At 42.0% G+C, this 23,183-nt stretch overlaps 1 protein-coding gene across 2 annotated transcripts in view; it reads left to right on the top strand.

Annotated features, from left to right (window-relative positions):
• Positions 1-23,183, top strand: part of LOC126262436 (N-alpha-acetyltransferase 35, NatC auxiliary subunit) — a 135,169-nt gene that overhangs the window by 73,484 nt on the left and 38,502 nt on the right. For both annotated transcript variants that reach the window (XM_049959082.1, XM_049959083.1), the window contains 2 exons: positions 5,993-6,191; positions 6,670-6,851. In XM_049959082.1, the coding sequence (XP_049815039.1) occupies positions 5,993-6,191; positions 6,670-6,851 (381 nt within the window). The remainder of the gene's footprint in view (positions 1-5,992; positions 6,192-6,669; positions 6,852-23,183) is intronic.

Below are 23,183 nucleotides of genomic sequence, written 5' to 3'. Positions count from 1 at the left end.
GCCCGGTCATGGTTCCCTGCTCCGAGGCCTGATTCTATTCATATTCAGATGCTGAAGAACCTTTCTCCTGCGGGTAAAGGTTTTCTTCTTAGTACTTATAATCGCATCTGGATTGATGGTCATGTTCCCACATGCTGGCACGAATCTATTGTTGCCCCAGTTCCTAAGCTGGGGAAGGACAAGCACTTGCCTACCAGTTATTGACCCATTTCCCTTACCAGCTGTATCTGTAAGGTGATGGAACTCTCGTTTGGTTTGGCTGCTCGAATCTCGAGGCCTACTTACCAGTGTACAATGTGGATTTCGTAGGTGCCACTCTGCTGTTGACCATCTGGTTACCTTGCCGATCTTCATTATGAATAACTTCTTGCGGAAGTGCCAGACAGTGGCTGTGTTCTTTGATTTGGAGAAGGCTTACCACACCTGTTGGAGGGCGGGCATTCTCTGCACCATGCATACATAGAACCTTCGTGGTCGCCTCCCTCTTTTTATTCGTGCCTTTTTTAATGGATCAACAGTTCAGGGTACATGTGGGTTCTGTCCTGTCCGACGCCTTTCGCCAGGAGAATGGGGTTCCACAGGGCTCAGTTTTGAGCGTCGCTCTCTTCGCCATAGCGATCAATCCAATAATGGATTGCCTCCCAGCTGATGTATCAGGCTCCCTTTTCGTGGACGATTTTACCATCTACTGCAGTGTGCAGCATACATGTTTCCTGGAGGGCTATCTTTAGCGTTGTCTTGACCGTCTTTAGTCCTGGAGTGTCGCCAATGGCTTCTGTTTTTCTGCCGAGAAGACGGTATATATTAACTTCTGGCGCTACAAAGAGTTTCTCCCACCGTCCTTTCATCTCGGTCCCGTTGCTCTCCCATTCGTGGAGACAATAAAATTTTTAGGTCTTACATTTGACAGGAAACTTAGCTGGTCTCCACATGTGTCATATTTGGCTGCCTGTTGTACCCATTCCCTAAATGTCCTCTGTGTTCTCAGCAGTACGTCGTGGGGAGCGGATCGAACCGTCCTACTTTGCCCATATCGGTCGATCGTCCGCTCAAAGCTGGATTATGGGAGCTTTGTATACTCCTCTGCACGGCCGTCCATCTTACGCCGCCTCAACTCTATACAACATCGGGGGTTATGTCTTGCGATCGGAGCGTTCTATACTAGTCCCGTCGAGAGTCGTCATACTGAAACTGGTGAATTGCCACTAACCTACCAGCTCGATATACTGCTCTGTCGGTATGCCTGTTGGCTATTATCAATGCCTGACCACCCGTCTTATCGTTCCTTTTTTGATGACTCTCTCGACCGTCAATACGGGTTGTATGTATCTGCCCTGCTACCCCCTGGAGTTTGCTTTCGTCGCCTCCTTCAGCTACTTGATTTTCAACTCCCTGCAACCTTTAGAGTGGGCGAGAGCCAAACGCCACCTTGGCTCCAGGGTCAGGTTCGCGTTCACCTTGACCTCAGCTCGCTCCCAAAGGAGGTTATCCCAGCTTCGGTATACCGCTTGCGGTTTGTCGAACTTCGTTTGAAGTTCATTAATACGATCTTCATTTATACAGATTGCTCTAAGACTAATGACGGTGTTGGGTGTTCTTTTATTGTTGGGGCACACAGTTTCAAATACAGGCTCCATGGCCATTGTTCGGTCTTCACAGCTGAGCTATTTGCCCTCTATCAGGCTGTTCTTTACATCCACCGCCACCGACATTCTTCTTATGTCATCTGCTTGTAAAGAAAAAAAATGAATAGGACATTTTTTATGAGAAACTTACTATACAGAGAAACTGCTTTAAGGTGACCCCTTGAATTTTTTTGAGAAAGTGGTCTTCTGGAGTGGTGGTCTTGTTAAAAGGTGATCAAGTTAAAATGTGATATTGAACATAATCATTTAAACACAATGAATGACAACAACTGCTAAAGTGATACTGAAGCATTCAATTTCTTTGTTCACTATAGAAATATCCAGTTCAGTATTGGCATCATCACACAGGTGGCTGTGGATGTTTATTGATTCCTTGCCACCTCTTCCTCCTCCTCCTCGTCCAGTGTCCACATTTTGTAAAGACTGAAAATCAGAATTAATGAAGCATTTTCTAATTATTTTGTTTTTCATTTCGTTTCACGCACTTTAATCCAGCTGGTGCCATCACCTAGCGGTCACAGACTTAGCTAGATCATAAACGGATATGGCGTTGTCCATTTTTACAATTAGGAAATGCAGAAGCTTCTTTTGGTAATTTAACTTAAAAGACCAGGTCATTCCCTGGTCAAGAGGCTGAACACATGACATAGTGTTGGCAGGAAACATTTGATAACTTTTCGCTGCAGTGACATGCATTATGTACAAAAATATGATTTTGAATTTCTGAATATTCAATTTAGAATTTAAGTTATTCAGCCAAGAACAAAAAGTGTCACACATCATCCATGCATTTTTATTTGCATGCCAAGAGACACCAAGTATTAGCATGCCAAGAGACAACAAGCAAAGAAATGTCATTGTTTTGGAAGCACAGTGGACAATTTGCTATATATATCAGTAGTGGTTCTTCTTTTCCACAACAGCGGTTAGCTCAAAGACTGATTGTTAATATTTGTTTCACCATTTTGTGTCTTTACATTGATCATCCTTCACAGTTGGTGTTTTGTCTGAAATAGCTTTAAAAAATACGCCAGTTTCACCCGTATTGTTAATGGCACTATCATAACAGCCACTTGTAACTGCACTAAGCCCTGAATTACAGTCAGATAAAGCATATTAATTGACTTCTGCACTTTCTCCACAGACTGCTCGGAAAACGATACTGTGTCGAACATGAAATTAGTCCAACCAGCCGTTGCTTGTGTTGAAATTAGGAATTCTGAGATAAGAAGCAAATTTAAGAGCTTTTTCTTGTAGCATCGGTCCACTAATAGGCAATCCTTTATGATGTGCTTTATTAAACCACTCTGAAACAGCATTATTAATGTCTTCAAATGGTTGCCACCATCTTTTCTTTGAATTTTTGTTGGAAGTTTCTTCCCATTCCTTAACACACTTGCTGGAGTTTGCAATTGTATTCTATATTTGGCTTTTTCCACGGTTAAACTCCCTTGCAAATTGATGCTGAGATTCCCCTTTTTCACTCTGTCTGTAATAACAGATATTCGCTGTTGTAGTGAAAGAACAACTACTTTTATTTTATTTGAAGTAGCCATGACCGTTCACTGCAGAGGAAAAATCAGAACTGTTTGCTGTTGTTGTGGTCTTCAGTCCTGAGACTGGTTTAATGCAGCTCTCCATGCTACTCTATCCTGTGCAAGCTTCTTCATCTCCCAGTACCTACTGCAACCTACATCCTTCTGAATCTGCTTAGTGTATTCATCTCTTGGTCTCCCTCTACGATTTTTACCTTCCACACTGCCCTCCAATGCTAAATTTGTGATCCCTTTATGCCTCAAAACATGTCCTACCAACTGATCCCTTCTTCTAGTCAAGTTGTGCCACAAACTTCTCTTCTCCCCAATCCTTTTCAATACCTCCTCATTAGTTACGTGATCTACCCACCTTATCTTCAGCATTCTTCTGTAGCACCACGTTTCGAAAGCTTCTATTCTCTTCTTGTCCAAACTAGTTATCGTCCATGTTTCACTTCCATACCTGGCTACACTCCATACAAATACTTTCAGAAATGACTTCCTGACACTTAAATCTATACTCGATGTTAACAAATTTCTCTTCTTCAGAAACGATTTCCTTGCCATTGCCAGTCTACATTTTATATCCTCTCTACTTCGACCATCATCAGTTATTTTACTCCCTAAATAGCAAAACTCCTTTACTACTTTAAGTGTCTCATTTCCTAATCTAATTCCCTCAGCATCACCCGATTTAATTTGACTACATTCCATTATCCTCATTTTGCTTTTTTTGATGTTCATCTTATATCCTCCTTTCAAGACACTGTCCATTCCGTTCAACTGCTCTTCCAAGTCCTTTGCTGTCTCTGACAGAATTACAATGTCATCGGCGAACCTCAAAGTTTTTATTTCTTCTTCATGAATTTTAATACCTACTCCGAATTTTTCTTTTGTTTCCTTTACTGCTTGCTCAATATACAGATTGAATAACATCGGGGAGAGGCTACAACCCTGTCTCACTCCTTTCCCAACCACTGCTTCCCTTTCACGCCCGTCGACTCTTATAAGTGCCATCTGGTTTCTGTACAAATTGTAAATAGCCTTTCGCTCCCTGTATTTTACCCCTGCCACCTTCAGATTTTGAAAGAGAGTATTCCAGTTAACATTGTCAAAAGCTTTCTCTAAGTCTACAAATGCTAGAAACGTAGGTTTGCCTTTCTTTAATCTTTCTTCTAAGATAAGTCGTAAGGTTAGTATTGCCTCACGTGTTCCAACATTTCTACGGAATCCAAACTGATCTTCCCCGAGGTCCGCTTCGACCAGTTTTTCCATTCGTCTGTAAAGAATTCGCGTTAGTATTTTGCAGCTGTGACTTATTAAAGTGATAGTTCGGTAATTTTCACATCTGTCAACACCTGCTTTCTTTGGGATTGGAATTATTATATTCTTTTTGAAGTCTGAGGGTATTTCACCTGTCTCATACGTCTTGCTCACCAGATGGTAGAGTTTTGTCATGACTGGCTCTCCCAAGGCCATCAGTAGTTCTAATGGAATGTTGTCTACTCCCGGGGCCTTGTTTCGACTCAGGTCTTTCAGTGCTCTGTCAAACTCTTCACGCAGTATCTTATCTCCCATGTCGTCTTCATCTACATCCTCTTCCATTCCATAATATTGTCCTCAAGTACATCGCCCTTGTATAAACCCTCTATATACTCCTTCCACCTTTCTGCCTTCCCTTCTTTGCTTAGAACTGGGTTGCCATCTGAGCTCTTGATATTCATACAAGTGGTTCTCTTCTCTCCAAAGGTCTCTTTAATTTTCCTGTAGGCAGTATCTATCTTACCCCTAGTGAGACAAGCCTCTACATCCTTACATTTGTCCTCTAGCCATCCCTGCTTAGCCATTTTGCACTTCCTGTCGATCTCATTTTTGAGACGTTTGTATTCCTTTTTGCCTGCTTCATTTACTGCATTTTTATATTTTCTCCTTTCATCATTAGAAGTAAAAATGGCAATGAAATTTTTGAGATTGTTGACAAGGAACGTTATAGTAATACATTATTCTAATTCCCTCTTCATTGATTATTGGTGGTCATCATAACGAGAGGACATTGTTAGTTAAAGACTGGTTGTTGGTCGGGTAAAGGGGTGGTCATCTTAAAGGGGATAAAGATACGTTGCTCTTATGGAAGTTTATTTCTGTTCCTTAAAAAACAGTCATTTAGAGACAGGGGTGGCTTGTTGGGGTGGTCTTCTTGAGAGGTTACACTGTGAAACTTCCTGGCAGATTAAAACTGTGTGCCCGACCGAGACTCGAACTCGGGACCTTTGCCTTTCGCCTGAAAGGCAAAGGTCCCGAGTTCGAGTCTCGGTCGGGCACACAGTTTTAATCTGCCAGGAAGTTTCATATCAGCGCACACTCCGCTGCAGAGTGAAAATCTCATTCAGGTTACACTGTACTATAATTTTGTACTAGACAATATTTTCACTAGAAGCTGTGGCTTTAGAGTTATTTGAGAATAACCTAACAAAGTGACCTTTAAACCCACCCTCCTCCCAACACTCACATGCCACTGGTCAGGATTTTTAGTATGTCATTCATGACACTCTCCCTTAGCATTGTGCAAAAATTTGCAACTACACAATTTTTTACTATAATTGACCATTTTTGGTGTCTGCTGACTGTGCTATTTCCTCACATTTCAAAGTATTTGCATTACCAATTGTAAGTATATTTGTAATTAATGTCACTCTTTTAATGTTGTGTTTTACTTAATAATATTGTTAGAATGCTTAAGAATAAGCAAAGTTCTAACAGATGAGTTTAATTATGGTGATAATATACATTTTCTTCTTCTTCTTCTTTCAGCATGATGATCTTGTGGCATTGATGTCACGTATCAAACTAACAAGACTTTTATATCAGGCCTTATGCACACTCGGGCGCCGAGATCAACAACTAACTTCAGCAACTCTTGCTGATTGCCCCCGACTTCTTTCCAGCTGCCTGGAATTGTTGTCTACTGTTCATCGCACTGTTGGCCGTGGAGTGCAACCTGAAGTTGAATGTAAATACATATTTGAAATGATGATTTGTCTTTTAACTCAAAGCACCTTGAAATTTTTGTGTGTATCTGCATAGTAATACAGTTTTGTGTGTGTGTGTGTGTGTGTGTGTGTGTGTGTGTGTGTGTTTTCTCAAGTGCAATCCTTCTGTTCACCTACAGACATTGTGATATTACTTTTGACGGATCTTTATCTGGAAACAAAAAATTACAACCTCATTATTCTAATTTCGAAAATTCAGTGTCACTCCACCTATGAGTTAAGTTTATAACTATTACTTTTAGAGGGATCACTGTTGGTCTTCTGGTATCTGTTGGCCTATTTGCATGAAAAATAATCTTCTGGCATTAGATAGATGGAAATAAATAGAGTTACTGTATTATTTAATTTTCTCCTTATATACAAAAGTGATGCAAGCTGTCATTTTTCACCACAAGCTCTTGAAATAGTTCACTGATTTTAATTTTAATTACATTTCAGCCGATCATCCAACAATAATGGGATTTGATCCCCTTGTTAATCAACGTCTGCTGCCACCAACTTTTCCACGCTATACAAAAATAAAATCTCGGATTGAAGCCTTTGAATATTTTGAGGAGCTATTAAACAGACTGAAAGTGGTTTGCAAAATTACTAACTACACATCTTTCCACTCTGCACTTGTAAGTTCACTGCCTGTTTACGTATTTTCATTCATTTACAATGTTAGTATATTGTAGGTGTTTCTTTTTCTAGACAGGTACTTTAATAAAAAGACATCTTTGTTGTTATTTGAGAGATATGGTTGACTAATTAAAAGTGTGATATGATGACAGTTCATAAATTAAGGTAATATTAACTTTTATAGTTTCCATGTTCTATTTGGATCCTTAAAATACCTGTGAGGAATACAGCAGAGTAACCATGTTATGTATGATACACATAGTGAGTCATAACCTCACATTATTTGTTGATCGCTCACTGTTGTATGCCCTTGTAGAGGTGCATGTAGTGTAATCATATTTTTTCATCCTTAAAACCTCCTGTTAAAGGCATTATGTAGAATATCTGCAGCTTTTCTCTTAACAATATTGCTAGCAGGCTTAGTCTGTTACAGTGTGTACACACCCCTTCATTAGTACCTATGCTCCCATATGACACACTCATGCTGGATGTCAAGGCAAATTTTAGATCCTTAGAAGCTGCTTGGATGGGAGTGTGCCTTCTGTACTAGATGTACTTTATATGAAAGCAATGCCCTTTTTACAAAATATTGTTATAATCGACAAAATTTGGATTCATCATGTGACAACAAAGATGCAGCAATCCTCAGTGGTATAGCAAAACACTACATCTCCAACATTTAAGAAATTAAAAATGGCTTCACAAACCAAAATGATGTGGCATTGATACTTGTGTTACCTGATTTTCACACTTGGGAAGTGATATTAAATGCAAGAAGTTGTGAGGACAAACTCATAGAATAACAGATGACAGTTCATGAAGTGAACCACTTTTCTCTTAACTAGTGGATGACATTAATCCCTCTCATACTGTACTGATAGTGCAAATATAACAGTTGTTTGGGCAGTCAATAGAAATGTAGAAAATGTGTTTTCTGCAGCAGGGTTTGTAACCCCTATAGAAGATTACAGTGAATCACTTTTACATTTCCCTCTATATCTACACATTGCAAACTACTGGGTAGTAGAAGATACATGATGTACCAGAGTCATTTTCCCTTTTTCCATTCCATTTGCAGTCAGTGCACAGGAAAAAAGATTGTTGCTGCTGCTCTGTATATTCCACTATTTTGCTCACACACCTTAAACGAAGTGTGTATAGAAAATGTGTTTATTGATATGTCTTCGAATGCAGGCTATCTGGAGTTTGAGAGTGAGTCTCTCCACAGTACACAACCCCCTTTGTAAAATGTTTCCCACTGGAGTTCATTGAACGTTTCTGTGATGTTCTTGTGTTAACGAGCCTATGATGAAGCATCCTTTTTTCTAATCTCCTTTAGCTCTTCTTTTAATCCAGCAACAAACAATACTGTATTTTGCATCAGGAGGAAGTTGCTGCCTTACACAGGGAATCTCAAGGTTGTCAGCAGAAATCATAAAATGAATACCATGTGTGAAATTTCTTCATGGCAGCAAACTCACTTCTGTCCAAGCCAGCAACAGTTTGATGCACTAGATGCAAGACTAACAACAACAACAACAACAACAACAACAACAGCAGACAAAGTGAATCAGCCACTATCTACCTGCAGTGGTAAGTCCGATAAGCCAGATTGCTCATGCTTCCTAAGTGTGGAAATGCACTGTGTGACCTTCTGTGCTGAGTGCTAGCACTGTGGTTCAGTCTTGCTGAGAGCCATTCTGCCACCACTGACATAACACAGGATGCAACAAAGTAATGTCACATCATGACACCCATACCATCCTCAGTGTAAGCAGTGTGACCATGAAATCCCCCTCTCCCCTTCCATAGAACAAACCAATATGAATATCTGAAAGAACAGACCATTTGCTGCTTATCATCCTCATATACATAATAGTTACACCAACTTATGTGCAGGGAAAATCTGGAAGACACGAAATCATTACCACTCCTCATCTCCACCTGTCCGAGGGTGCAGAAGAGCATGGTGATTCCTGCACTGAAAATGGATGTCACACTTGTCAGAAACTCAACACACCTGTTTGTGAATGTAATACAAACTAGATTTGAACAAGTTATCAGAAAGTACGGACAGTTTGCCATAGATTGCAGCTCTACAAATATATACCATGAGCATTGCACCTCATTAGGTTACTACGTATGACTTGGCATCAAGACATATTGGTATCGTGCACCAGGTTGCTCTCCAGAGTGTGTAAATGGTCTACAGCCCACAGAAAAAAAAAGGAATGCACTGCTTTGTGGATTTGGCATTGTACGAATCTTGCTGATGGTAGACTGTTAGGAATGTCCTTGTCATAGACAATTTGGAGCAAGACATGTCAATGTAGATTATTATGATGCTTGTTAAAAAACCCGAGGGAAACCCCATGTGGTTAGTGCCAAGTTTGCTAACAGCTGCAGTTTTGCCAATGACTGCTGCACATAGTGTAGCAGTGAAGCCACTGAGCTGCAGTTCCTGGTGTAAGGGGATAAACCATAGCAGAACTGGGAATGGAAGATGGATTCCATAGTTGTAATCTGGCCCTAGCCAGCCAGCACTGGTCATTGAACTGCATGATCAGCAGATGCAACTGCTTCTGTGTCATTGGACGTCCACTTGCCAATGTGTAGCCCAACTTTCAGGAAGTTACTACAGCCAGACCTACTGCCGGTTATGACACCCATTCCAATAGTCACACTTGTTCCAGATTGTTTGGTGTGACATACAAATACAGCCACTACATCAAAGTCAGCACGGAGCAGCAGCTTTTAAACTGGCCAAAACCCCCCATGAACCATGGACCTTGCCGTTGGTGGGGAGGCTTGCGTGCCTCAACAATACATATAGCCATAGCGTAGGTGCAACCACCACGGAGGGGTATCCGTTGAGAGGCCAGAGAAACGTGTGGTTCCTGAAGAGGAGCAGCAGCCTTTTCAGTAATTGCAGGGGCAACAGTCTGAATGATTGACTGATCTGGCCTTGTAACACTAACCAAAATGGCCTTGCTGTGCTGGTACTGCGAACGGCTGAAAGCAAAGGGAAACTACAGCCGTAATTTTTCCCGAGGGCATGCAGCTTTACTGTATGATTAAATGATGATGGCGTCCTTGTGGGTAAAATATTCCGGAGGTAAAATAGTCCCCCATTCGGATCTCCGGGTGGGGACTACTCAAGAGGACGTCGTTATCAGGAGAAAGAAAACTGGCGTCTACAACGGATCAGAGTGTGGAATGTCAGATCCCTTAATCGGGCAGTTAGATTAGAAAATTTAAAAAGGGAAATGGATAGGATAAAGTGAGATATAGTGGGAATTAGTGAAGTTCGGTGGCAGGAGGAACAAGACTTTTGGTCAGATGAATACAGGGTTATAAATACAAAATCAAATAGGGGTAATGCAGGAGTAAGTTTAATAATGAATAAAAAAATAGGAGTGCGGGTAAGCAACTACAAACAGCATAGTGAATGCATTATTGTGGCCAAGATAGACACGAAGTTCACACCTACTACAGTAGTACAAGTTTATATGCCAACTAGCTCTGCAGATGGCGAAGAAATTGATGAAATGTGTGAGATAAAAGAAATTATTCAGGTAGTGAAGGGAGACGAAAATTTAATCGTCATGGGTGACTGGAATTCGAGAGTAGGAAAAGGGAGAGAAGGAAACGTAGTAGGTGAATATGGATTGGGGCTAAGAAATGAAAGAGGAAGCCGCCTGGTAGAATTTTGCGCAGAGCATAACTTAATCATAGCTAACACTTGGTTCAAGAATCATGAAAGAAGGTTGTATACATGGAAGAACCCTGGAGATACTAAAAGGTATCAGATAGATTATATAATGGTAAGACAGAGATTTAGGAACCAGGTTTTAAATTGTAAGACATTTCCAGGGGCAGATGTGGGCTCTGACCACAATCTGTTGGTTATGAACTGTAGATTAAAACTGAAGAAACTACAAAAAGGTGAGAATTTAAGGAGATGGAACCTGGATAAACTGAAAGAACCAGAAGTTGTAGAGAGTTTCAGAGAGAGCATTAGGGAATGATTGACAAGAACGGGGGAACGAAATACAGTAGAAGAAGAATGGGTAGCTTTGAGAGATGAAATAATGAAGGCAGCAGAGGATCAAATAGGTAAAAAGATGAGGGCTAGTAGAAACCCTTGGGTAACAGAAGAAATATTGAATTTAATTGATGAAAGGAGAAAAAATTCAGTAAATGAAGCAGGAAAAACGGAATACGAACGTCTCAAAAGTGAGATCGACAGGAAGTGCAAAATGGCTAAGCAGGGATGGCTAGAGGACAAATGTAAGGATGTAGAGGCTTATCTCACTAGGGGTAAGATAGATACTGCCTACAGGAAAATTAAAGAGACCTTTGGAGAAAGGAGAATCACTTGCATGAATATCAAGAGTTTTGATGGAAACCCAGTTCTAAGCAAAGAAGGGAAAGCATAAAGGTGGAAGCAGTATATAGAGGGTTTATACAAGGGCGATGTACTTGAGGACAATATTATGGAAATGGAAGAGGATGTAGATGAAGATGAAATGGGAGATACGATACTGCATGAAGAGTTTGATAGAGCACTGAAAGACCTAAGTTGAAACAAGGCCCCGGGAGTAGACAACATTCCGTTAGAACTACTGACAGCCGTGGGAGAGCCAGTCCTGACAAAACTCTACCATTTGGTGAGCAAGATGTATGAGACAGGCGAAATACCCTCAGACTTCAAGAAGAATATAATAATTCCAATCCCAAAGAGAGCAGGTGTTGACAGATGTAAAAATTACCGATCTATCAGTGGAATAAGTCACACCTGCAAAATACTAACGCGAATTCTTTAGAGACGAATGGAAAACTGATAGAAGCCGACCTCGGGGAAGATCAGTTTGGATTTCATAGAAATGTTGGAACACGTGAGGCAATACTGACCCTACGACTTATCTTAGAAGAAAGATTAAGAAAAGGCAAACCTACGTTTCTAGCACTTGTAGACTTCGGGAAAGCTTTGGATAATGTTAACTGGAATGCTCTCTTTCAAATTCTGAAGGTGGCAGGGGTAAAATACAGGGAGCAAAAGGCTATTTACAATTTGTACAGAAAGCAGATGGCGTTATAAGAGTCGAGGGGTATGAAAGTGAAGCAGTGGTTAGGAAGGGAGTGAGATAGGGTTGTAGCCTATGCCCGATGTTATTCAATCTGTATATTGAGCAAGCAATAAAGGAAACAAAAGAAAAGTTCGGAGTAGGTATTAAAATCCATGGAAAAGAAATAAAAACTTTGAGGTTCGCTGATGACATAGTAATTCTGTCAGAGACAGCAAAGGACTTGGAAGAGCAGCTGAACGGAATCAACAGTGTCTTGAAAGGAGGGTATAAGATGAACATCAACAAAAGCAAAACGAGGATAATAGAATGTAGTCAAATTAAGTCGGGTGATGCTGCGGGGATTAGATTAGGAAATGAGACACCTAAAGTAGTAAAGGAGTTTTGCTATTTGGGGAGCAAAATAACTGATGATGGGCAAAGTAGAGAGGATATAAAATGTAGAATGGCAATGGCAAGGAAAGCGTTTCTGAAGAAGAAAAATTTGTTAACATCGAGTATAGATTTAAATGTCAGGAAGTCGTTTCTGAAAGTATTTGTATGGAGTGTAGCCATGTATGGAAGTGAAACGTGGACGATAAATAGTTTAGACTAGAAGAGAATAGAAGCTTTCGAAATGTGGTGCTACAGAAGAATGCTGAAGATTAGATGGGTAGATCACATAACTGATGAGTAGGTACTGAATAGAATTGGGGAGAAGAGGAGCTTGTGGCACAACTTGACTAGAAGAAGGGATCGGTTGGTAGGACATGTTCTGAGACATCGAGGGATCACCAATTTACACTCCTGGAAATTGAAATAAGAACACCGTGAATTCATTGTCCCAGGAAGGGGAAACTTTATTGACACATTCGTGGGGTCAGATACATCACATGATCACACTGACAGAACCACAGGCACATAGACACAGGCAACAGAGCATGCACAATGTCGGCACTAGCATAGTGTATATCCACCTTTCGCAGCAATGCAGGCTGCTATTCTCCCATGGAGACGATCGTAGAGATGCTGGATGTAGTCCTGTGGAACGGCTTGCCATGCCATTTCCACCTGGCGCCTCAGTTGGACCAGCGTTCGTGCTGGACGTGCAGACCGCGTGAGACGACGCTTCATCCAGTCCCAAACATGCTCAATGGGGGACAGATCCGGAGATCTTGCTGGCCAGGGTAGTTGACTTACACCTTCTAGAGCACGTTGGGTGGCATGGGATACATGCGGACGTGCATTGTCCTGTTGGAACAGCAAGTTCCCTTGCCGGTCTAGGAATGGTAGAACGATGGGTTCGATGACGGTTTGGATGTACCGTGCACTATTCAGTGTCCCCTCGACGATCACCAGTGGTGTACGGCCAGTGTAGGAGATCGCTCCCCACACCATGATGCCGGGTGTTGGCCCTGTGTGCCTCGGTCGTATGCAGTCCTGATTGTGGCGCTCACCTGCACGGCGCCAAACACGCATACGACCATCATTGGCACCAAGGCAGAAGCGACTCTCATCGCTGAAGACGATACGTCTCCATTCGTCCCTCCATTCACGCCTGTCGCGACACCACTGGAGGCGGGCTGCACGATGTTGGGGCGTGAGCGGAAGACGGCCTAACGGTGTGCGGGACCGTAGCCCAGCTTCATGGAGACGGTTGCGAATGGTCCTCGCCGATACCCCAGGAGCAACAGTGTCCCTAATTTGCTGGGAAGTGGCGGTGCGGTCCCCTACGGCACTGCGTAGGATCCTACGGTCTTGGCGTGCATCCGTGCGTCGCTGCGGTCCGGTCCCAGGTCGACGGGCACATGCACCTTCCGCCGACCACTGGCGACAACATCGATGTACTGTGGAGACCTCACGCCCCACGTGTTGAGCAATTCGGCGGTACGTCCACCCGGCCTCCCGCATGCCCACTATACGCCCTCGCTCAAAGTCCGTCAACTGCACATACGGTTCACGTCCACGCTGTCGCGGCGTGCTACCAGTGTTAAAGACTGCGATGGAGCTCCGTATGCCACGGCAAACTGGCTGACACTGACGGCGGCGGTGCACAAATGCTGCACAGCTAGCGCCATTCGACGGCCAACACCGCGGTTCCTGGTGTGTCCGCTGTGCCGTGCGTGTGATCATTGCTTGTACAGCCCTCTCGCAGTGTCCGGAGCAAGTATGGTGGGTCTGACACACCGGTGTCAGTGTGTTCTTTTTTCCATTTCCAGGAGTGTAGTATTGGAGGGCAGCGTGGAGGGTAAAAATCGTAGAGGGAGACCAAGAGATGAATACACTAAGCAGACTCAGAAGGATGTAGGCTGCAGTAGGTACTGGGAGATGAAGAAGTTTGCACAGGATAGAGTAGCATGGAGAGCTGCATCAAACCAGTCTCAGGACTGAAGACCACAACAACAACAGCAACAAACCAGCTCGTCATCATTTGACCAGCTGGGCAACAAAATTGTGCTCATTCCATGTCAGCTGCAACCTTGGAATCTTTGCCATAACTATGTTGCCACCAAGCCATCACTGGGCCATGAACGAGGGGCCAGTTGTTGGCTGCCCAGGCCCTGGCAGCTAACACTCCACCACTGTCTCGACAAGCAGTCCACCACTGCTCTCTAGCCATCAGTTCAGAGTTAGACTCTGGACAGTACGACGACCTGTCACAACACCTGTCACTGCTGCCGGCCGCCATGTGCTGCAGAGGGCCAAGTGCAGTGTTTGACCTCCTCTGTCATCTCAACTTTGGTATACTGACTACACCAGGTCAGTGCGCTTCCTTCCCAGCAGCATGTGTTAACCACATCTGAATGACTGTCCAAGCTGAATAAATTGATAAAGAACTGTTTATGTTCATCTGCAGCTTCCCCACAGTGTAGCACTTGTCTCCCAAGCCTTCTATGAACCGTTGGACATCGGTCCAAGGAAGACCCAGGCATACCATGACAAGAAACAACTGTCTGTTTCACTCCTGTATCTCTGCAACTACTTCTGATCTGCTACATTTTGCCACCCATCGTGGAGCTGCTTTCTTCTGTCCCTTTACATTTTGGGTGACAGAAGTGACACTGATGATTGATGGCAACAAAGGAGATCTGCAGCATTCTGAGGCAGAAGACTGCAAGAGTGATTCAGCTGGGACAGTAACATGTGCGAGTAGCAGCACAGAATTTTAATTTTCACTCATGGGATCCATGTATTCTGGTATCTTTGTTTCCTTGTTCAGTATGTCAGGAGTAGGCTCAGTTGTAGTGCTTGGGAAAGATCTGATAATGAACCCCTATTGCCAGTAACCTGTATGCTACATTATTTACTAGGCCATTCAGCTTTGTCGTCAAGTTAAATTATGTGTTTTGTTGGGTTTGCCTTCAAAAAGTTCATTCCGCAGACCAGTGATGGCTTAGACGTGGTAAATCATGGGTGCCAAGAGGATGAAGGAATAGGCCAAAATAGCAATAAGCTTTTCCTGTAAATAGGAATTTCATAAAGTAGAATTAATATTGTAAGCAGTAAAGTTTAGGTAAAAGGTTAGAGGAGCTTTTAGGTTAGATTTAGATTACTTGGAATATGTGATCCATTGGTACTTAGTGGGTTTAGTTTTGTAGGAAACATTAGCAGTTGGAATAATTAGTAAAGTGTGTAGTATGAAGTTAGTGAATGTGATTTAGTTCGCAGACATAGATAGATATAAGCTAGATGTAGCAAGTGGTAGTTCAGCACTGACTAAGTAGAGCAAGGTCTGAGAGTCGCAACTGAATCGGCTGGTTCAAATTTTCCGTCTGTGCATTGTGCGACACTGACCCAAAGCAGCAATACACTTAGGTGTACCACACAGGTATCAGATTTTATCATTAGACATCACGTCATCAATTAAACTGCTATAGGTCTGCCTGTAGACAGTGCACGTAACAGCAGTAAATCCACCAATGATGCTTGTAGGAATTCACACAACAGGAGAATGTGATGGGAAAGTTTTATGAAGTTTTTCAAAGGTATATTATGGGCACAAGGGTAAACTAGGAAATAGTCTCTGGGGGGTGAGAGGTAGCAGTGCATAGCTGGAAAGTGCCTGTGAACCAGGTTGTAAGACAGTAATATTGAGCAGCTCATGCAGTGTAATGCACTGGTCTCAGAATGAAGGGAATCTATGAGTTTAGATACTGAGGTTCATTATGAAGTATCATGAGGAATATGATGGTGAAGTATTATTGTGTATTGTGAGAACAAAGTTTGAGAATTGTGTTCATTATAGCATTTTGCCTGGTGAGTGTGACTAAGTACACGTAGATAGTAACACTGCCAGTGACTCCGTTCTATTGTAAATAGCTTTCATTACTGGTTAGGTCATAATGATGAGGTGACAGGATAGTATGCTTAAAGATCAATGTAAACGAGTTATACAGATCAAGGAATGCGTGGTCTTCTTATGTCAACATTGGAAAGTGTTAGAAAATGTTTGTGAAAATGTGGGACTAATGTGGAATGTGATATAAGAGAATTTTCCTGGGTTTTTCTTGTTAGTTATTAGACGTATCAGTGTATGTAATAAGAGAACGTAGGAAATGGGAAAATGCGTATGTAAATATTAAGTGGGAAGACTAGCTGATAGGGTGCCTTCTTGAAGCACATTCCTTTCCCATGACTTGAAATCATGTAACTGTTAGCAGGACAAAAGTGAGTTGAAGTGAAGAGTGTGTAAATGAAAGTATAGAGACTCTATGGTGAACCAAGTGCTAGTGTGGCCAAAAAAAGAAGTGTAAATAATGTGAAGGACTAAATGTGAGTGCAGTTGTAAATGTAAAGTGTAAATACTTGTAAATTAATAACTGCCTGTAATGGAGTAAGATTTTTTCCTTAGGAAGGAGGAGTTGTAAGGGAATAAACTGTAGTAGAACATGAAGCAGAAGATAGAACCCAGAGCTATAATCAGGCCACAGTCACAGTCAGCTGTGTGATAAGTGGAAGCAACCACCTCTATGTCAACAGAGCACCACTTGGCAGCACTCAGGCTGGTGTTCAGGAAGCTATGACAGCCAGACATACTGCTACATATGACAGCCATTCCGAGTGTTACCCATGTTCCAGGTCAATTGGTGTGACACATAAATGCAGCCACTACCACGAATTCAGCAGGGACCAGCAGCATCTAAACTCACCCAAATCAGCTCATCATTGTTTGATCAGCTGGGCAATGAAACTGCACCCAGTGTGTGTCAGCAGCAGCCTTGGAGTCTTCGGTGTAACTATACTGCTGCTGCTACTGCTGCTACCGCTACCACCACCACAGCCATCACAAGGCTCTGAGTGTGGGTCCACTGCCTGACTGCCAATGCTCTAACAGCCAACGCTTGAGCATCGTCTCAATGAGCAGTCTGCTATCACTCTCTAGCTGTTGGTTAAGAGCCAGACTCTGGGTAGCTCCACACCTGTTCACTTCACCAGCCACCTCGCACCACAGAGTGTCACTAGCAGTGCTCGGTTTTCTTTGTCCACTCAGCCCCAGCATACCGCCTCTGCCAGGTCAACCCACTGCCTTCCTTGGCAGCATGTGTTGACCACACACTGCACTGCCCCACCCGCTGCTACAAGAGGAAACAGCATGATAGAATGCTGTGCCAAACTACAGACGGGCACTTCTGAATGACTGTCCAAGCTGAACAAATTTATAAAGAACTGTTTGTTCACCAAATGTTTGTATGCATCTTCTCCTCAACTTCTCACCTATCTCCCAAGCCACCTTGAAACTCACAACACCGAAAGAAGACTTGAGCACATAATGAGAAGAAAGAAGTGTTTAAATTTTACTCCTATTTTTGTGCAGCTACTTCTGACCTGCTACATTTTGGCACCCAATGTGGGGCGTCTTACTTCTGTCCTGTTACACTAAGAAACACTGATACTAAAATTTATGGGTCACACAGGGTCTCTAAAGGCAGCAGAAGCCACACATCTGCATTAACCCCCCCCCCCCCCCCAAAAAAAAAAAAAATGGAACTTCTCAATGCCCCCACTTTTGTGGAGACCATTACAAGGTGGTCTCTTGTCACTTGTGTGTTTAGTATTTTTATCTGGATATCACAGGGTGCAGGACTTACCCTCAGTATGTCAAAGAATTAGGTAGACATAAAACATTGTCTGAAACCATATTAAGTGACTTCTCTGAAAAGTATTTTGAACAATTAGTTCAGGAGCCCACTCAAATTGGGAGTGATTGCGAAAACATACAGAATCTCATCACAACAAATAATCCCAAGCAAACGGGGCATTATGACAGATTACAGGGATTAGTGAGACAAAACCGTTCTAATGAGACTGAATACTGTATCACCCAAACCCATCAAAAGTAAATGCAAAATACGTCTGTTTAAAAAAAAAATCAGATAAAAATATGGTTGAAGCCTTCGTGAGAGACAGCCCCATTCCTCCATAAATATGTAAGTGTAGAACAGTTGCGCCTTAATTCAGAGAAATAGTATCGACAGCAATGGAGGGATTTATACCAAATAGATTAATAAGACACAGGACTGACCTCCAGTGGTATGCAAAACAGGTTAGAATATTGTTGCAGAAGCAACGAAAAAAGCATGCCAAATTTAAAAGAATGCAATATCTCCAAGATTAGCAAAGTGTTAGATAAGCTCGAAATGCAGCAAAAACTTCAATGTGGAATGTTCTTGATTGTTCCCATAATGACACCATCTCTTGAAATCTGCCAGAAAATCCAAAGGGATTCTAGTCATATGTGAAGTACTCCACTGGCAAGATACAGTCAATATCTTCCCTGTGCAGCAGCGTTGATAATGTTACCAATGACAGTGCCACTAAAGCAGAGGTACAAAACACAGTTTTCCAGAACTTGAATCAAGATCTACTACCAACATGAGTTACTTAGAGGTAGATATTTTCCGTGGAGCAAAACATCTTAAATCACTTAATAAAATCAAGTCCTCCAGTCCAGATTGTATACCAGTCAGATTCCTTTCAGAGTATGCTGATAAAATAGCTCTGTACTTGTCATACAACCGCTTGCTCGATGAAAGGTTCATATCTAAAGACTGGAAAGGTGCACAGGCCACACCAATACTTGAGAGAGGCAGTAGTAGTAGTAGTAGTAGTAGTAGTAGTCTGATGAATTACAGACCCATATCACTTACATTGATTTGCAGTAGGATTTTGGAACATATACTGTGTTTGAACATAAAGAATTAATTTGAGAAAAATAATCTGTTGATGCATAGTCAGCATGGATTCAGAAATGTTGTTCTTGTGAAACAACTAGCTCTCTATTCTCCTCAAGTACTGAGTGCTGTTGTCGTCGTCGTCGATGTCGTCTTCAGTCCAGACACTGGTTTGATACAGCTCTCCATGCTACTCTATCCTGTGCAAGCTTCATCAACTCCCAGTACCTACTGCAACCTACATCCTTCTGAATCTGCTTAGTGTATTCATCTCTTGGTCTCTCTCTACGATTTTTACCCTCCATGCTGCCCACCAATACTAAATTGGTGATCCCTTGATGCCTCAGAACATGTGCTACCAACCGATCCCTTCTTCTAGTCAAGTTGTGCCACAAATTTCTCTTCTCCCCAATTCTATTCAGTACCTCCTCATTAGTCATGTGATCTACCCATCTACTCTTCAACATTCTTCTGTAGCACCACATTTCGAAAGCTTCTATTCTCTTCTTGTCTAAACTATTTATCATCCATGTTTCACTTCCATACAAATACTTTCAGAAATGACTTCCTGACACTTAAATCAATACTCGATGTTAACAAATTTTTCTTCTTCAGAAACACTTTCCTTGCCATTGCCAGTCTATATTTTATATCCTCTCTACTTCGACAATCATCAGTTATTTTGCTCCCCAAATAGCAAAATTCCTTTACTACTTTAAGTGTCTCATTTCCTAACCTAATTCCCACAGCATCACCCGACTTAATTCGACTACATTCCATTATCCTAGTTTTGCTGTTGTTGATGTTCTTCTTATATCCTCCGTTCAAGACACTGTCTATTCCGTTCAACTGCTCTTCCAAGTCCTTTGCTGTCTCTGACAGAATTACAATGCTTCGGCGAATGTCAAAGTTTTTATTTCTTCTCCATGGATTTTAATACCTACTCCGAATTTTTCTTTTGTTTCCTTTACTGCTTGCTCAATATACAGATTGGCTAACATTGGGGATAGGCTACAACTCTGTCTCACTCCCTTCCCAACCACTGCTTCCCTTTCATGCCCCTCAAGTCTTATTACTGCCGTCTGGTTTCTATACAAATTGTAAATAGCCTGTGGCTCCCTGTATTGGACCCCTGCCACCTTCAGAATTCGAAAGAGAGTATTCCAGCCAACGCTGTTAAAAGCTTTCTCTAAGTCTACAAATGCTAGAAATGTAGGTTTGCCTTTCCGTAATCTATCTTCTAAGACAAATTCTAGGGTCCATATTGCCTGATGTGTTCCAACATTTCTACAGAATCCAAACTGATCTTCCCCAATGTAGGCTTCTACCATTTTTTCCATTCGTCTGTAAAGAATTCATATTAGTATTTTGCAGCCATGACTTATTAAACTGGTAATTTTCACATCTGTCAACACCTGCTTTCTTTGCTGTGTAGTGTTGGGTCCATGCCAGATAGGATTGACAGAGGACATCAAAAAAGTTCAAAGGAGGACAGCTCATTTTGTATTATTGCAAGTTAGGGGAGGATTTCATGGATATAATACATGAGTTGGGGTGGCAGTCATTAAAACAAAGTTATTTTTTGTTGCGGCGAGATATTTTCATGAAATTTCAATCTCCAACATTCTCCTCTAACTTTGAAAATATTTTGTTGGCACCCACCTACATAGTGACAAATGTTCTTTGTAATAAAGTAAGATAAATCAGAGCTTGCATGGAAAGTGTTCATTTTTCCCATGCGCTGTTTGAGAGTGGAACGGTCGAGAAATAGAATGAAAATGGTCCAATGAACCCTCTGCCAGGCACTTAGGTATGACTTGCAAAACAGTCATGTAGACGTTGATGTAAATTTCAATCAATTCTTGTGCATCTGTTAATGGACTGTGCATTGATTATTGGGTGTGCCAGACACCCACCTCCATCACCTATGCCAAACAAAAGTGCACCAAAAATAGACAGAGCTGGCCATCCTATCTTCTCTCTATAACTGTGTCTTGCCCCATGATAAACTTTGGATATTTAACATACTGGGTCAGGAAGACTTAGAACACGCAGATAGCCCGTGGGCATTATTGTTGCATCTGGTAGCACAGAAGCCAGATTGTGGTGAGTGTGTGATGATTATACAGGGTATTACAAAAAGGTACGGCCAAACTTTCAGGAAACATTCCTCACACACAAAGAAATAAAATATGTTATGTGGACATGTGTCCGGAAACACTTACTTTCCATGTTAGAGCTCATTTTATTACTTCTCTTCAAATCACATTAATCATGGAATGGAAACACACAGCAACAGAACGTACCAGCGTGACTTCAAACACTTTGTTACAGGAAATATTCAAAATGTCCTCCGTTAGCGAGGATACATGCATCCACCCTCCGTCGCATGGAATCCCTGATGCACTGATGCAGCCCTGGAGAATGCCGTATTGTATCACAGCCGTCCACAATACGACCACGAAGAGTCTCTACATTTGGTACCGGGGTTGCGTAGACAAGAGCTTTTAAATGCCCCCATAAATGAAAGTCAAGAGGGTTGAAGTCAGGAGAGCGTGGAGGCCATGGAATTGGTCCACCTCTACCAATCCATCGGTCACCGAATCTGTTGTTGAGAAGTGTACAAACACTTTGACTGAAATGTGCAGGAGCTCCATCGTGCATGAACCACATGTTGTGTCGTACTTGTAAAGGTACATGTTCTAGCAGCACAGGTGGAGTATCCCGTGTGAAATCATGATAACGTGCTCCATTGAGTGTAGGTTGAAGAATGAAACTAAAATGAGCTCTAATATGGAAATTAAGCGTTTCCTGACACATGTACACATAACATCTTTTCTTTATTTGTGTGTGAGGAATGTTTCCTGAAAGTTTGGCCGTACCTTTTTGTAACACCCTGTAGAGTACTAAATACTTGGACAATCCCAGACACACTACCTAGTGTGATACCTTGGAGGTTAAACACATTACCTTTTCAGTTATATATTTTTTTCTCATTCTGAACCTCATTGATGGTTAAAGCCAAATACAGAATTACAGCACTGACTTACTTGTTGTGTGCTCTGTGCAGCAATGCACAGACCTTCCAAGAGATTATTAATGAATTGCTAAGGACCTGAATTTCTCTATAACCTTTGTTGATGTTTTGTGGACACTTACATGAATGTAGCCCTAGTGCTTTTGGTAATGTTTTAGCCCACTCTCTGGTTGTGGTTCTGCAGCAGTGCGTCAGTGGAGCCTGGGAGCCCGTAGGCTTTTCATCCAAAAAACCAACAGAACAACAATATTCTTTGCTGCCATTTTATACAGTGCCCTTGGCTGTCTATGAGGGAAAAAGATACATTATCTCTGTGGGCAAAAACCACATCTTCATTATATACACTGACTGCCGATTGCTAATGTTTGACTTTAAAGTCCCAGAATAATTATCTGTCAGTACAGCTGAACCGCCGTAGTTTCAGTACCCACTTTCTGACTGAAATGCAACACATTACTAGTGCTGAAAATATTGTTGCTGATGCTGTGTCTAGAGTTGGAGCTATTTCTTAACTTCTAGATTTCAGTGCACTTGACAGTGGCGCAGATCAACAATACAGAACTGATGGATCTACCGCAAGGAATGTTGGCTCATTGTTTACATCATGTGCCACTGTCGGGCACCAGTGTAGTGTGATGAAGCCACATGTCAACTGTGGCCTTACATACTCACATCTCTACACAACAGCGTATTTCAGTATTTGCATTATTAAGTTGCCAGGCATCCCTGCTGCCAGAATAATACAGATGTGATGTTATTTATGGCCTAATGTGCAGAAGCACTGAAACTCATGGACCCAGGAATGCATCCACTGCCACAGGTGCAAAGTATCACATTATGTACAAACACTGCTTGATAACTTTTTCCTTACCAATGAAAATTTCACACATCTGCTTGTGAATCTCATTGGCTTGCTACCTATCCCTCACAATAATTGCCACTGCCTGTGATGAACATGTGCACCATATGAAGTCTTAACACTGGAAGATGTGATAGTAAAGAGTGTGGTTCATGCTGTTGAGTTCAGTTTAATAGTAAATTTCAGCTTCCCAGAAC

This window comes from Schistocerca nitens, chromosome 6, assembly GCF_023898315.1.
Source record: "Schistocerca nitens isolate TAMUIC-IGC-003100 chromosome 6, iqSchNite1.1, whole genome shotgun sequence".
Classification (NCBI taxonomy): Eukaryota; Metazoa; Arthropoda; class Insecta; order Orthoptera; family Acrididae; genus Schistocerca; species Schistocerca nitens.
This window is presented reverse-complemented; position numbering and strand designations above follow the sequence as displayed.